At 42.1% G+C, this 16,150-nt stretch overlaps 1 protein-coding gene across 1 annotated transcript in view; it reads right to left on the bottom strand.

Annotated features, from left to right (window-relative positions):
- robo2 (roundabout, axon guidance receptor, homolog 2 (Drosophila)) overlaps nt 1-16,150 on the bottom strand; it is a 553,585-nt gene that overhangs the window by 21,844 nt on the left and 515,591 nt on the right. The window contains 1 exon segment of the mRNA XM_060943573.1: nt 15,247-15,476. Within this exon segment, the coding sequence (XP_060799556.1) occupies nt 15,247-15,476 (230 nt within the window).

The following is a 16,150-nucleotide window of genomic DNA, read 5'->3' as shown; positions in this document are numbered from 1 at the left end:
CCAGAGATGTTACAAAGCTCATAAAGCTGATAAAATACTTCAATGAAGCTGACCACATTCATGCAAATGTACGCTTTACTTTTAGCGGTCCAGCAGGACCTGACTTTAACCGCTAAATGACACGTTGTACATTCTTGAAATGTTTGGTTTGTTCTTACATCAAGAGTTTTATTTCAAATTGCTGCTTTATATATTTTGTAAAAATGAACACCACGGATACGATGGTATTTATGACAGCTCTGTTATGTTCACAATGGCATCTCTGTGATAAACAGGAGAACTGAAGAATTATTCAGCTTCAAAATATGAGCAGTTTTTAAATAAAAAAAAAAAATGGATAGCATTTCCTGGAAAATTATTTTTACATGGTTAGAAAGTGAAATGAATGAAAAAAGGGAACATCTAAACTCTAGATTTGAGTTTCACAGAGAACCCTTAGGAGTTCCCTCAGAAGACCAAGCAAAGATCACTTTAACATACTGAATAACAGTAATATATTGCGGTGAAACCATAGTATAGTGCAGTATATTAGAACTGGGGGTACAGTCGGAGTTCTTTTCTGTCCCCCAAGGTACAAGCTACACTAATGTACCTCCTAGGGCTCATTATTATAGACTTCAAGGTAACTTTGTGTACCTTTTTAGGTAAGGTACACGTGAGCCATCCTTGGCCACTCCCGGCATGGGAACTTTTTGATGAGGGATATAATACAATATAGGAGAACCAGAGTATCAGGGCGGCACGGTGGTGTAGTGGTTAGCGCTGTCGCCTCACAGCAAGAAGGTCCGGGTTTGAGCCCAGTGGCTGGCGAGGGCCTTTCTGTGCGGAGTTTGCATGTTCTCCCCGTGTCCGCGTGGGTTTCCTCCGGGTGCTCCGGTTTCCCCCACAGTCCAAAGACATGCAGGTTAGGTTAACTGGTGACTCTAAATTGAGCGTAGGTGTGAATGTGAGTGTGAATGGTTGTCTGTGTCTGTGTGTCAGCCCTGTGATGACCTGGCGGCTTGTCCAGGGTGTACCCCGCCTTTTGCCCATAGTCAGCTGGGATAGTACAACATAATAGAACTAGAGCGTACCATAGTATAGCAATAGTAGAGTACAGTATAGTATAACCATAGTGTTTTATAGCAAACTAATAGTATGATCCAGTATAGTGGAACTAAGGTGTCCCATAGTACAGCAATAATACAGCACAATCTAGTATAACTATAGTGTTCCATAGTAAAACCATAGTATAGTGCCGTAATTGCATTATATTACAGTGCATATTACATTACAGGCATTTAGCAGATGCTTTTATCCAGAGTGACATACAACACACCCAGAGCAGCCTGGGGAGCAGTTGGGGGTTAGATGCTTTGGTCAAGGACACTTCAGCCATTCCTGCTGGTCCAGGGAATTGAACCGGCGGCCTTTTGGTGCCAAACCTGCTTCTCTAACCTTTAGGCCATGGCTTTACCCTACTGTACTATACTTACTATGGTAATAAAACCATAGTAAGTACAATATAGCAGAGCCAAACTATATCATACTAAAACCCTAGTACAGTACAATATAGAAGCATTATTATTGTGTACTATTGTAAAACCATTATATAGCATAGTATAATGGATATTTTGCATACTATAATAAAACTATAGTAGAGTACAATGTGACCACGAGTTGGCCTAGTGGTTAACGTGTCCGCCTCTCAACCGGGAGATCGCGAGTTCCACTTGTGGTCGGGTCGTACCAAAGACCATCATAAAAATGGTGCCTACTACCATCTGGCAAGGCATGCTGCAATACAGATGAGAGTAGGGAAGTCAAACTCTCACGGTTACCAGAGGCCCAGCCCCCCACTGTAACCCTAGCTGTATAGGCGAGAGGCTGAGGGCTATCGAAATGGAGATCGGTGCCACACCCATACGCTTTAAAGAGCTGGTTAGTACTGGGACAGGGGACTTCCTGGGAAGACCAGATTCTGGCGTGACAGGGACTTTGACTTGATAGTACAATGTTGGCGAACCAGAGTGTACCATAATAAAGTCATAATCATACCATACCATAATAAAGTCATACTATCATGTTCCATAGGACAGGAACAGTATAGTACACTATAGTAGAACCAAACTACATCATAGTATAGTACCATATTACTACTGTCCTTCGGGCTGGTCACCATCCCATAGTGACTCTTAACGACAAAGCTCGCCATCTTTCCCTATCTTCAGCCAATCGCGTGGCCTCGTTGATTGGAAGGCCTGTCATCTCCTTGATGTTATTGACAAATCTGATCTTTTGCCTGCCGCACTTCCTCTTACCAGCCACTTTTCCTTGCAAAATTATATTTTCTAGATTGTTGCCCTGCCGTCTGGAACGATGACCAAAATACGTCAGTTTGCGGAACTGAATACAGTTTAACAGCGATCGCTTTCATACACCGATCTCATTTAACACCCACTCATTTGTTTTGCGATCACACCATAAAATACGCAGGAGTCTTCACCAGCACCATAACGCAAACAACAATATCTGGTCTTTTGCTGCTCTACTCAATTCCCAATATTCACATCCATAAGTCATCACAGGGAATATTAGTGTTTCCATAAGCCTGATTTTAGTGGCTTTTGTGATGGATTTATCTTTCCATATCTCAGTCATGTCCGTCACTGCAGATTTTGCCATGGCAATTCTCCTCTTCACTTCCTTCAGACTACCATGATCATTTACAGCGAGAGAGCCAAGAAAACTGAAGCTATCAAGCATTTCAATGTTGGTACCGTCAACTGGAATTGTACAATCTTCAGCATTTCCTATCATCATTGCCTTCATTTTGGCCACATTTAGATATAGACCAAGGTCAGCACGAGCATCCTTCACTCAATCAATTAGTTCTTCTAACTTCTCTTCAGAGTGAGCGATGAGTGTGGTATCATCCACATAGCGGATGTTGCACAAGCTTCTTCAGCCAATAGTGAAATCAGGTTCGTAGCCATCAAGGGCCTTTCTCATGATATACTTCACATATATATTGAAGAGAATAGGTGACAGAATACAACACTGTCACACACCTTTGCCTACTGGGAACCAGTCTGTCTCTCCGAAGTCAGTTCTAACCGCTGCTGTACCATATTGAAGAATGATTATTGTGTACTGCTGTATAGTAAACCAATATATATATATTGTGTACAGTCATACAGAAGAAATATTATGTACCAAAATAAAACTATAGTATAGTACAATATAGGAAAATCATAGTGTACTATAGTAAAACAATAATATAGTGCAATATACTAAAGTAGAACCATGGTGTTCCACACCTCCAACACTCCACAGCCGAGCATAGTACCAACATCATGTACATTAAACTTTTGTTCCAACACATAAGGACTCAGACTTACCCAAATTTTCGACTGTTTTCCTCGATTCCTTGTCAAGGAATGACTCTCTGCTTCCGGCACACGACTTATGCGATTGGAGCAGAGGATCAAAAGTTGTCGATAACCAGAAACCCCTGCCATCTTTGTTTAGAGTCGGTTGAAGGGCCCTGATATAGATGGCTTCTTTTACTCCTCTAGTGAAGAAATCTGGTTCACTGTCTAGTATTTCCACTGTGTCAAGCGTGACTGTATGTCCCGGTGATTCTAAATGGATGTGTTGTGATACCTCTGACATTGTCAAGCTGGGTCATTTCTGTTCTGAGAACCTGGTTTTCAATGAGCGTTCTGTTTCACCTATGTGACTTTCTCTACACTGGCCTTTGGAAGTTTTTCCCTGGCAAGGAATCCGGTTGACAATCCCGCACTTTTCCTCCTTGGGACTTCTACCCTTGGGGGCAACAAGAAGACTTCTCAGGGTGGAGGTGGGTTTTATGCAAGTTTTTAATCCCATGGGATCTGACGATCCTCTGGAGTGCTTCAGATTGCCCTCTGATGTAGGGAAGAACGATAAGGTCTCTATGGTTCTGTCCTGGGTCTTTTTGTCAGTGTTATTCTCTAGGTTGATGGGGTTTGGGTTGAGTAGCCTTGTCAATCGCCCACTGGTGATACCCGCACTTCTCGAGTGCCTGAGTGATGTATTCTATTTTCTTCCTGTATGTCCTCTGGGTCTGTAATGATGGTGTTAGCCCTGTGGAAGCGTGTCTGGATTACTCCTAATTTGTGTTCCAGGGGATGGCTAGAATTGAAGTTCAAGTATTGGTCTGTGTCTGTTTGTTTCCTGTAGATCTGGAGATAAAGTCATGTGCCAGAAGCAGAGGGTCATTCCTTGACAAGGACTGGAGTAAGCCAGTCGAAAATTCGGCTAAGTCTGAGTCCTTATGTGTTGGAACAAAAGTTTAGTCTCTATAGTGTCATTTACCAACACAGATGAGTCTACACATGAATCATGTACACAGTGTAAGCAGTAGAGTACAGCCATAGTAGCTCAGGGTAAATCATATTGTACCATGGTATAATCAGAGTGTACTATATTATGTTCACGGTGAATCTACTGTATAGTGTCTGCCATTAAGCCATAATATACCCCAGTGCTTCATTCTGTAGTACATCTACCCCAGGTTCCCTCAGAAGAACTATTTAAACCTTTTTTCTTACTGTGTAGTTCATACTCAGACACTTTTACTTTTTTTCCCCCAGCAGACTCATGCTCTCTAAACCTCAGTTTGAAAAAAATCAGTAGTGATCTCTTTCTCTCTTTCTCCATCTGTCAGGAGAGGTGGGACTCAGACAGCCTGGTGGAGAGATAAAGGCAAATAGCGGTGTTTGCAGAGTAACATAGCGGCAGGGAGATGCAGGAGATTAGGTCGAGGCCTTTGCCTTCGAATCCCCTAAATATATCAGCACAGAAAGGTGCCAAAGCCAGCAAAGCCACCGCTCCATCACGCCACAGAGAAAAGTGCATCGCATCGCTCGAGCAATCCTGCCTCCCGCTCAAGTTCCCAATTTCTCTCTCTTTTTCTCTCCATTCATATAGCACTCAGTCTTTCTTCTCCAGTCCCTAACCTTCTCACTCCTCACCTTACCCAGTGTTTTTCATTTTTCATAAATCTGATATTCGTGCTCTGATCTTGTGAGGTGTTCTCTGAAATCGAATCCCTCAGCCATAAGGGTAACGGTCCGGAAAATTAGATACACCAAGGTATGGAAAAAGAGCATGAAGTGTGTCAACCACTTTAACAAAACATATACCACTGTACTCCAGCCTTCATGTAAAGCCGTCATGTTTTTTACATCCCTCTCTTCCATGAGCAGAGAAGAAGAGACTCTATGATCCCAGTCCCCCCGATGTCATACCCTTCACGTGTCCGTGATGACAGACGGCTCATAAAACCTTTTCAATGTGTTGTAAAAATGGAAATGACTCTTTCTGGATGGGACGGAGAAAATAGCTGAACGTGAGACTTATTCCAAATTTTTTCCTGGGTGGTAATCTCTCTCTCCGTCTCTATCTTTCTTTCTCTCTCTATTTCATTCTCTCTGTCTCTCTCTCAATTTCTTTCTTTCTTTCTTTCTTTCTTTCTTTCTTTCTTTCTTTCTTTCTTTCTTTCTTTCTCCCCCCTGCTCTCTCTCTCTCTCTATCTCGCTCTCTGTCTCTCTTTCTCTCTCTATCTCTTTCTTTGTCATTCTCTCTATCCCCCACTCTCAATCTCTTTCTTTCTTTCTTTCTTTCTTTCTTTCTTTCTTTCTTTCTTTCTTTCTTTCTTTCTTTCTTTCTCTGTCCCCCTGCTTGCTTGCTCTCTCTCTTTCATGGTCTCTCTTTCTCTCTCTATTTCATTCTCTCTGTCTCTCTCTCAATTTCTTTCTTTCTTTCTTTCTTTCTTTCTTTCTTTCTTTCTTTCTTTCTTTCTTTCTTTCTTTCTTTCTTTCTCCCCCCTGCTCTCTCTCTCTCTCTCTCGCTCTCTGTCTCTCTTTATCTCTTTCTTTGTCATTCTCTCTATCCCCCACTCTCAATCTCTTTCTTTCTTTCTTTCTTTCTTTCTTTCTTTCTTTCTTTCTTTCTTTCTTTCTTTCTTTCTTTCTTTCTCTGTCCCCCTGCTTGCTTGCTCTCTCTCTTTCATGGTCTCTCTTTCTCTCTCTATTTCATTCTCTCTGTCTCTCTCTCAATTTCTTTCTTTCTTTCTTTCTTTCTTTCTTTCTTTCTTTCTTTCTTTCTTTCTTTCTTTCTCCCCCCTGCTCTCTCTCTCTCTCGCTCTCTGTCTCTCTTTCTCTCTCTATCTCTTTCTTTGTCATTCTCTCTATCCCCCACTCTCAATCTCTTTCTTTCTTTCTTTCTTTCTTTCTTTCTTTCTTTCTTTCTCTCTCTGTCCCCCTGCTCGCTTGCTCTCTCTCTTTCTCGGTCTCTCTTTCTCTCTCTATTTCATTCTCTCTGTCTCTCTCTCAATTTCTCTCTTTCTTTCTCCCCCTGCTCTCTCTCTCACTCTCTCACTCTCTGTTTCTCTATCTCTCTCAATCTCTTTCTTTGTCATTCTCTCTATCCCCCACTCTCTCTCAATCTTTCTTTCTTTCTTTCTTTCTTTCTTTCTTTCTTTCTTTCTTTCTTTCTTTCTTTCTTTCTTTCTTTCTTTCTTTCTCTGTCCCCCTGCTCACTTGCTCTCTCTCTTTCTTGGTCTCTCTTTCTCTCTCTATTTCATTCTCTCCATCTTTTCTTTTCTTTCTTTCTTTTGTTCTCTCTCTCTATTTTGTTCTCTGTCTCTCGCTCAGTCTTTCTTTCCCTGTCTATCTCTTTCTTTTGTTCTCCCTCTCTCGTGTTTTTTTCTCTCTTCCCAATTCCATAGCCTTTTTTAAAATTCATGAAATTCGCTTATCTCTTTCCAATTAATTTTCACTCAGTAATGTTTGGCCCTGAACCTCTTCTTGAACAAAACTCCATTTAAACTGAATTCACTCTTTTTCATGAAGGAATGAGGTGTGCTTTGCAGGGTTGGTTCGATGGTCGTCCTTTCCTCCAAACACACACACGGATCTGGTTAACTATTGATCTGTCATGCCCAGGGATTTGATGAGATATCTGTCTGGATTCAACTGAGGGCAATGTTTTTGGATTTCATTCAACATCATATAAATATAAGAAAGGGTATAAACTCTAACCCAGCTCCCAACACTCACCTCAACCGCCGTCACCTTTCACATGAACTGTTGCACACTGGCAAGTGGAAAAACATCTGGATTTCAAATTATATTAATAAATGCTACATGCATGACATTTGCGAATACCATTCTGGTAAATGTTGTTAACGCAACCATAAAGCGATAAGATGAACATTTGTCGCCTTAAGATTAGGAATCATTGGTAAGCTGTTATTTCCGTTGTTTTATCTCGGACCTGCATGCGGGTTTGAGCTGAAATTTGATCTGCGGTTGGATAAGGGCGCTGTGATCTCCCTCACATAAGGAGCTGATGCATAATGGACTTTTTTTTTTCTGCCTGAATCTGAAGGTCATTTGGATTTCTCTCTTTGTCCCAGATCATGCTGGAGTCCAGTGAGGGATTGTACTGAATTAAACTGCTTGAAATGGGGGAAAATATCACTGAGATAAAAAAAAAAAGAATTAAACAGTTACGTCTCTAGCGGAGCAAGAATGTGAGCTGCACTTATCATTTTCCACTTTTACAACAAGACAAGCGTGTACGCTTGAATATGATTTTACAAACACAACACTACTGAGTACCACAAAACCAGTATTGTATAACCACAGAGTTCCATGGTACAGTAGAGTATAACCATGCTGTACCATAGTAAAACTAAAGTATCCTACAGTATGATCAAACTGCACCAGGGTACGAGCATAGTCTTCCACTGGAAACGAGAGTGGTTCTATTTAAAAACAAACAAACAAATAAATGAAAAACATAGTATAGTGTAGAAACCCCCCCCCCCCCCCCCCCCCCCCCCGACACACACACACACAGAGTCCAATAGTATATAGTATAATACAACCATGATGTGGCGGCACGGTGGTGTAGTGGTTAGCGCTGTCGCCTCACAGCAAGAAGGTCCGGGTTCGAGCCCCGTGGCCGGCGAGGGCCTTTCTATGTGGAGTTTGCATGTTCTCCCCGTGTCCGCGTGGGTTTCCTCCGGGTGCTCCGGTTTCCCCCACAGTCCAAAGACATGCAGGTTAGGTTAACTGGTGACTCTAAATTGAGCGTAGGTGTGAATGTGAGTGTGAATGGTTGTCTGTGTCTATGTGTCAGCCCTGTGATGACCTGGCGACTTGTCCAGGGTGTACCCCGCCTTTCGCCCGTAGTCAGCTGGGATAGGCTCCAGCTTGCCTGCGACCCTGTAGAACAGGATAAAGCGGCTACAGATAATGAGATGAGATGAGACAACCATGATGTACCGTAGAAAACCAGAGTATATTTTAGTACGATCATACTGTACCAGGGTAATGCCACAGTGTTCCAATGACAAACCATTGAGTACTCTTAAAACATAGTATAGTCATAGTGGTATGGTACAGTATAATATGGTATAGTATAGCACAGGCGTGTAGTACTTGAGTCCAGGACTTGGACTCAAGTCCGATTCGTGACTTGACTTGGACTTGAGCACTGATGACTCGGACTCGTGCATTAACTGCATTCGGACTCGTAAATTGGAGACGAGGACTCGGATTTTTTTATTTTTTGTAACATGCCATAATAATTTGGCATAAGATATTTATATCTACATAAATTTTTATACTAATTTTGTCCACAGTCACCTGGTCATACATCATGTTCGGGAACAAACTAATGTTAACGGCGCTAAAATGCCTGGAGAGACGCCCCTAAGGATTGTCCGCTTTGCTGATACAGACTTCTCGTGCAGTGGGAAAAAATGCACTGCTGTGTGTTCCATATGTAGAAGAACTATCGAGGAGATGACGGGGACAACCTCGAACTTCAATCGTCATTTGGCGAGACTCCACCCAGAGAAGGAAGTGACAAGCTATGTTCATTGCTCTGTTGATAGTAGGCGGGGCTTGTTTGCTGAGTGATGAACTAGCTAGTGTTAACCCTCTGTTATTTGCTCTGTTGATAGTGGGCGGGACTTGCTGAGCGATGAACAAGAGTTTATCTGTAGCCTGTTAACTAAAATGGGGCAGTCGAGCAGCAACGTTAGTCCAACACAGTAGCAGAGACGCTTTCACATAAAGGCAGCAACAGACATCGTCAAATGGGGCTCGACTCAGATCAATAGTGGACTCGACTTGAAATTTTCTTTCATGACTTGGACTTGAACACTGAGGCCTCAAGACTGGACTTGGACTCGAGGTTTAGTGACTCGAGTACAACACTGGTATAGCATACTATAGCATAGTACAGCACAGCATAGTGTGGTATAGCATGGTATAACATAGTAATGCATAGTTCAGTGTAGTATATTACAGTACAGCATAGTGCAGTGGAGTATAGTGCAGTATAGACATAGTATAATGTAGTGTGCTCCAGCATAGTATAACATAGTATATTATAATATGGTATGGTATAGTGTAGTATAATTGTGGTGTAAGTGGAAGCATGACATTCTGTAGTAAACCATAAAATATCATGAAAACATAGTATACTACCGTATAAGCAGTGTTCCATAGTATAACCCTGGCGCACAACAGTACAATCATAGTACACCACAGTATGATCATAATGTGTCATGCCAAAGTCAGTCAGGGTACTGTGTAGGGCACAATAAAGTGGCATGAAACAGTGCAGTATATGATAGTATAGCCACAGTGTTCCATAGTATAGTATGACCATGGCATACCTTGGTAAAAATCACAGTATAGAAGAGTAAAACCACAGCGTTCCATACTTATTAACATGCGCATTTGTATATGTAATGCCACACATTATGCAATGCAACACCACACTGTACCACACCACACTATACTATGCCATACTACACTACACCATACTACACTAAGATATACCAGATTATATTGCACTATACCATACTATACTATGTTATGTGGTGCTACTATACTGCTTGTGCCACTACACTATGCCACACCATACTCTGCAATGCTGTACTGCGCCACACTTTGCTACACCACACTATACGATATGATAATCCATATAAACCCAAGCGTTTTACTGTGAAATACACCACTTGTATTTTTCATCCGAGCTCCATCCGGGACATGGAGAACCAAAACCGGGACATACAGTTAATCTCTACCTGTCACTCGTGAGGAAATCGATGAATAAGTTGTTTTGATAAATTTTGCGACTTTTTGTTTGTGAATGTGTCGATATAATAAAAAGAAAATCACACGCTGGCTTGAAGATACAAAGTTTATCTTCTTGTGTTGAAAAACTCACATTTTTCATACAAAATACATCACGGATCTGAGTGACATGTTTAAATAATATTGGCTGGCGTTGAGTGGTCTATCAGATATATTCCATTCAGCGAGCATGATACTGAACGAGTCAAAGACGAGTAGCTGAATGGAATACAGTGGTGCTTGAAAGTTTGTGAACCCTTTAGAATTTTCTATATTTCTGCATAAATATGACCCAAAACATCATCAGATTTTCACACAAGTCCTAAAAATAGATAAAGAGAACCCAGTTAAACAAATGAGACAAAAATATTATACTTGGTCATTTATTTATTGAGGAAAATGATCCAATATTACATATCCGTGAGTGGCAAAAGTATGTGAACCTTTGCTTTCAGTATCTGGTGTGACCCCCTTGTGCAGCAATAACTGCAACTAAACGTTAGCGGTAACTGTTGATCAGTCCTGCACACCGGCTTGGAGGAATTTTAGCCCGTTCCTCCGTACAGAACAGCTTCAGCTCTGGGATGTTGGTGGGTTTCCTCACATGAACTGCTTGCTTCAGGTCCTTTCACAATATTTCCATTGGATTAAGGTCAGGACTTTGACTTGGCCATTCCAAAACATTAACTTTATTCTTCTTTAACCATTCTTTGGTAGAACGACTTGTGTGCTTAGGGTCGTTGTCTTGCTGCATGACCCACCTTCTCTTGAGATTCAGTTCATGGACAGATGTCCTGACATTTTCCTTTAGAATTCACTGTTATAATTAAGAATTCATTGTTCCATCAATGATGGCAAGCCGTCCTGGCCCAGATGCAGCAAAACAGGCCCAAACCATGATACTACCACCACCATGTTTCACAGATGGGATAAGGTTCTTATGCTGGAATGCAGTGTTTTCCTTTCTCCAAACATAATGCTTCTCATTTAAACCAAAAAGTTCTATTTTGGTCTCATCCATCCACAAAACATTTTTCCAATAGCCTTCTGGCTTGTCCACGTGATCTTTAGCAAACTGCAGAAGAGCAGCAATGTTCTTTTTGGAGAGCAGTGGCTTTCTCCTTGCAACCCTGCCATGCACACCATTGTTGTTCAGTGTTCTCCTGATGGCGGACTCATGAACATTAACATTAGCCAATGTGAGAGAGGCCTTCAGTTGCTTAGAAGTTACCCTGGGGTCCTTTGTGACCTCGCCTACTATTACACGCCTTGGTCTTGGAGTGATCTTTGTTGGTCGACCACTCCTGGGGAGGGTAACAATGGTCTTGAATTTCCTCCATTTGTACACAATCTGTCTGACTGTGGATTGGTGGAGTCCAAACTCTTTAGAGATGGTTTTGTAACCTTTTCTAGCCTGATGAGCATCAACAATGCTTTTTGTGAGGTCCTCAGAAATTTCCTTTGTTCGTGCCATGACACACTTCCACAAGCATGTGTTGTGAAGATCAGACTTTGATAGATCCCTGTTCTTTAAATAAAACAGGGTGCCCACTCACACCTGATTGTCATCCCATTGATTGAAAACACCTGACTCTAATTTCACCTTCAAATTAACTGCTAATCCTAGAGGTTCACATACTTTTGCCACTCACAGATATGCAATATTGGATCATTTTCCTCAATAAATAAATGACCAAGTATAATATTTTTGTCTCATTTGTTTAACTGGGTTCTCTTTATCTACTTTTAGGACTTGTGTGAAAATCTGATGATGTTTTAGGTCATATTTATGCAGAAATATAGAAAATTCTAAAGGGTTCACAAACTTTCAAGCACCACTGTACATCTGATAGACCATGAAAAAAAGCCAGCCAATATCTCATCTCATCTCATTATCTCTAGCCGCTTTATCCTTCTACAGGGTCGCAGGCAAGCTGGAGCCTATCCCAGCTGACTACGGGCGAAAGGCGGGGTACACCCTGGACAAGTCGCCAGGTCATCACAGGGCGCCAGCCAATATTATTATTATTATTATTATTATTATTATTATATGTACACATTCCTTTCGGGTGTTCAACGCGTCTTTCTCTTTCAAAATTCTCTCAAAATCTTCCTTATTTAACGACGCGAACCTGGCGGCCATGTTTGTTTACAAATTGTCCCAATCGCTCACCACTACAGAAGTTTTACGTCTCTGACGTGTGATGTCATGTCTTGACAACCGTGCGATATCGGAAACCATATTCAACGCTCATCCTCCATTGGGTAGAGTGATGTAATACACATAGGATTAGCGATATGCTAACAATATTGCATGATATTTAACCAAATGAATGAAACCCGCTAGAAAGGAATAGAACATGTTTTTATTCCATCAAAAAAGTGTCCTGGATGTATAATAATTCCAGATATTTCACTCCAATGACGTCACTCCCAGTGTTTTCTCACTGACTAGATAGATGCACGTTGTCAAAATGGCGAACCGGTTCAAATTTAAAATCCTTTTGATTTAACTTGCGTATTTTATTTTATTTTTTTTGTGGATGTGTCCATATAATATAACGAACATTACACGGTGGTGCAAAGATATGAAGTTTATCTTCTTGTGTTGAAAAATATATACATTCAGCATTCAAAGGTAACTTCATATCTCCGCGCCACCGTGTAATATTCTCTATTTATTTTTTTCGCGGTCCGGTTTCCATCAAATCCTGCGCTCTGATTGGCTGGCGAGCGGGTCCGTATCCTATGATACGGACCCCAGTTATGGACCTCTGGTGACTCGCTAGTTCACAACAACAACAAACATAGTAGAATTTTTTGTCAACATTTATCTTTTTTTTATCAGATTTATTTATAAGATTATCAAAAATCTTATAAATTTTTGCCAGCATTTCTCAGCATAATAGCATTAATTTTACAGTATGGATAGCGATAACGACAGTGTTCACAGCGAAAGCGAGTTTTACTACCCTGAGGAAGAAGAAATAAAAGAAAACATTTCAGGAGAAAGCTAAAAACCGCTAACTGTTGCTAACGCCGAGCAAAAACATGGCTGAATCCTGAATGACTCCTATTTGTATAAATAGGGGACTACATAGGCAGCAAAATGTAGTTTTTTTCCTGCCATGGAAGTACACTTGTATAGATAGTTTTCACATTACGTCACAGAGTCGGGGATTCCCTGGTGGCGGCCATCTTGTAGGGCAAGCTTACCGTACAGGTCACTGAACACACATTGTAATGCGCGAGTTACATTTATTTATATATTATTTACATTTATAATTACATTATTACTATTTAAAGCTAGCAATGGTGCACACCTGTTGTATTCACGGCTGTCGTAATAGGTCAGATGATGACGTCAAGCGGAGCTTTTATGGAATTCCCACTGTACGGGAGCACGAAGGCGAGCAAACAAAGAAACTCAGCATACAAAGGAGAAATCTATGGCTTGCGAGAATCAACCACAAGGATTATCAGCCTTCCAAACACAGCAAAGTCTGCTCCGATCATTTTATAAGTGGTAAGTTGTTTAAATAAACAATCAATTGTGTAACAAGCCTACATACCAGTGAATTATATTCCAAAGTTTATACTGACATGGTACTGTAATACCACTAATGGATGTAAAATTTGTCTTAAATCAACTCGATATTATACACACACATATATTTATATGCAGTGTTGAGAGCTCTAAAATTCCAATGTTTACATACCTTGGCTGTAATTAGGACACGGCTCTCACTGGTTTTTATATGGTGGACTTCACAGACCCAGCCACAGACAAAATAATTGTATGACTCCAGCGACTTGTATGCTTTGAGGTCGTCAAGTGTGTAGGCACTTTTACTATTCACAAAATAGTTCACAATATCAGGGTACGATATGGATGGCAGCCCTGCATAGTCACTTGAAAATGCATCTTTGTCCACTTCACAGGGGTCAATTCCCCCAATCAAGGCCAGTTTGGCTGCATACCGTTGTCGTGAGATGTCGTCCAATGTATCCATATACTTCCATTTGCTTGATTTTGCCGACATTGATCTTTATTTTAGAAAACTGACTATATAACTTCATAAATTCGTCCAAGATAACGTAGCCGGTAGTGGCGATGGTCCGTTTTGTTTGCCCTGCAAGATGGCGGCTGGGGGGCGTTCCCCGGAATGCCGTGACGTCAGTGAAAACTATCTATACTGAGGAGGAAGCCATTTGCATTACAGCCGTGAATGAGGATTCAAAATGGCGGCTCACCTCGGCTTGGCTCGGTTTTCCCTTTCGGGCGCTCTCGTTTTCTGTTAGAATTTGGTAAAGAAAAAAATAAATATATTATTTACCAGCTTAAGGTCGGTCTGTATGGTAAAATACCGTGACCTCGGCCTTGAATACTGACCTCGGCCCAGAGGGCCTCGCTCAGTACTTTCAAGACCTCGGTCACGGTATTTCACGATACGGACCTTCATTTCATTTCATTATCTGTAGCCGCTTTATCCTGTTCTACAGGGTCACAGGCAAGCTGGAGCCTATCCCAGCTGACTACGGGCGAAAGGCGGGGTACACCCTGGACAAGTCGCCAGGTCATCACAGGGCTGACACATAGACACAGACAACCATTCACACTCACATTCACACCTACGCTCAATTTAGAGTCACCAGTTAACCTAACCTGCATGTCTTTGGACTGTGGGGGAAACCGGAGCACCCGGAGGAAACCCACGCGGACACGGGGAGAACATGCAAACTCTGCACAGAAAGGCCCTCGCTGGCCACGGGGCTCGAACCCAGACCTTCTTGCTGTGAGGCGACAGCGCTAACCACTACATCACCGTGCCGCCCCACGATACGGACCTCCCAGCTGGTAAATAACATATATATACTATGCTATGGTATTTCATATCGTACTATATTATACGATGGAGCGCAGTGGTTATACTGGAGTATACTGTGGTTTTTATGATACACCGTGGTTTAGGTTTGCAAGCTAATACTCAACCAGACATGCAACAAATTACAGCTGTCTTGAAAATATTTCCTGCATCATGAAGCGGACAGAGAACCTCACCTGCTACCGAGCTGTCCAAGTTGTCCATGCTGGATCCTGGTGTTTGTTCGATGCCCCGGAGTTGCGGTGGTGACATTTCATAACCTTCGTCGTCGTCTTCATCCTCGTCCTCGTCATCATCATCGTCTTCGTCAGGGAGATCCGTCTCAATATCGGACATGAGGGTGCTGGACATGTAGCCCACAGGAGGAGCAGGGGCTTGAGGAGGATACGGGCCTCCCTGCATGTGCCTGCAGAAAATTAAACACATCAGCAAACACACATGCACACACAAGCCAAGTCTAGACATTTCCATATTTGAGTGGGGGCTCAGACAGGATGTCAGCCAGAGACAAAAGGTGTCAAGAGACACAGCGAGATGAATGGGAAACATGTAGAGGAGGAGGAGGTATCTGTCACGGCAAATTTACAATTCCTGGAACACTCTGCGTCAAGCTTCAGATGAATTAGGACAATTCGGCTAATTCAACACCGCTGCGTTTTGCATGCTAACACAATGACCCTGCTAATTGCAGCTGAGGAGGGCACAATGCTAAGCTCTGCAGGCATGCTAGCACCGTGGCTGTCACCTCCTAAACAGCCAGGTCCGCTGACAGGCCCAGTGCGTGTGCGTTAGTGTGTACTGTACGCGAGTGTCGACGTGAGCGTCTTTGATGTGGCTATGTCTGGATTTGGATATAATAATGGGCTCTTCCCTGTTGTCAAAGATTTACTCGAAGCAACATAGTCATTACTCAAGTAAAATGACATTTCCTTCTTGACAAGTGGAGCCTGTTCCCCGTGAGGGAGTGCAGAAATGAACATGTGCCACTTTCCATGACTGAGGGACAGGATGAAGCATGTGGCTCATTTGCTTTGCATGAAAGCCATGAAAGAGTTTAAACGCTCACACCGGCATATACCA

The sequence above is a fragment of the Neoarius graeffei genome, chromosome 17, assembly GCF_027579695.1.
Source record: "Neoarius graeffei isolate fNeoGra1 chromosome 17, fNeoGra1.pri, whole genome shotgun sequence".
Lineage (NCBI taxonomy): Eukaryota > Metazoa > Chordata > Actinopteri > Siluriformes > Ariidae > Neoarius > Neoarius graeffei.
Note: the sequence above shows the minus strand (reverse complement) of the source record. Positions and strands in the feature narration are given on the sequence as shown.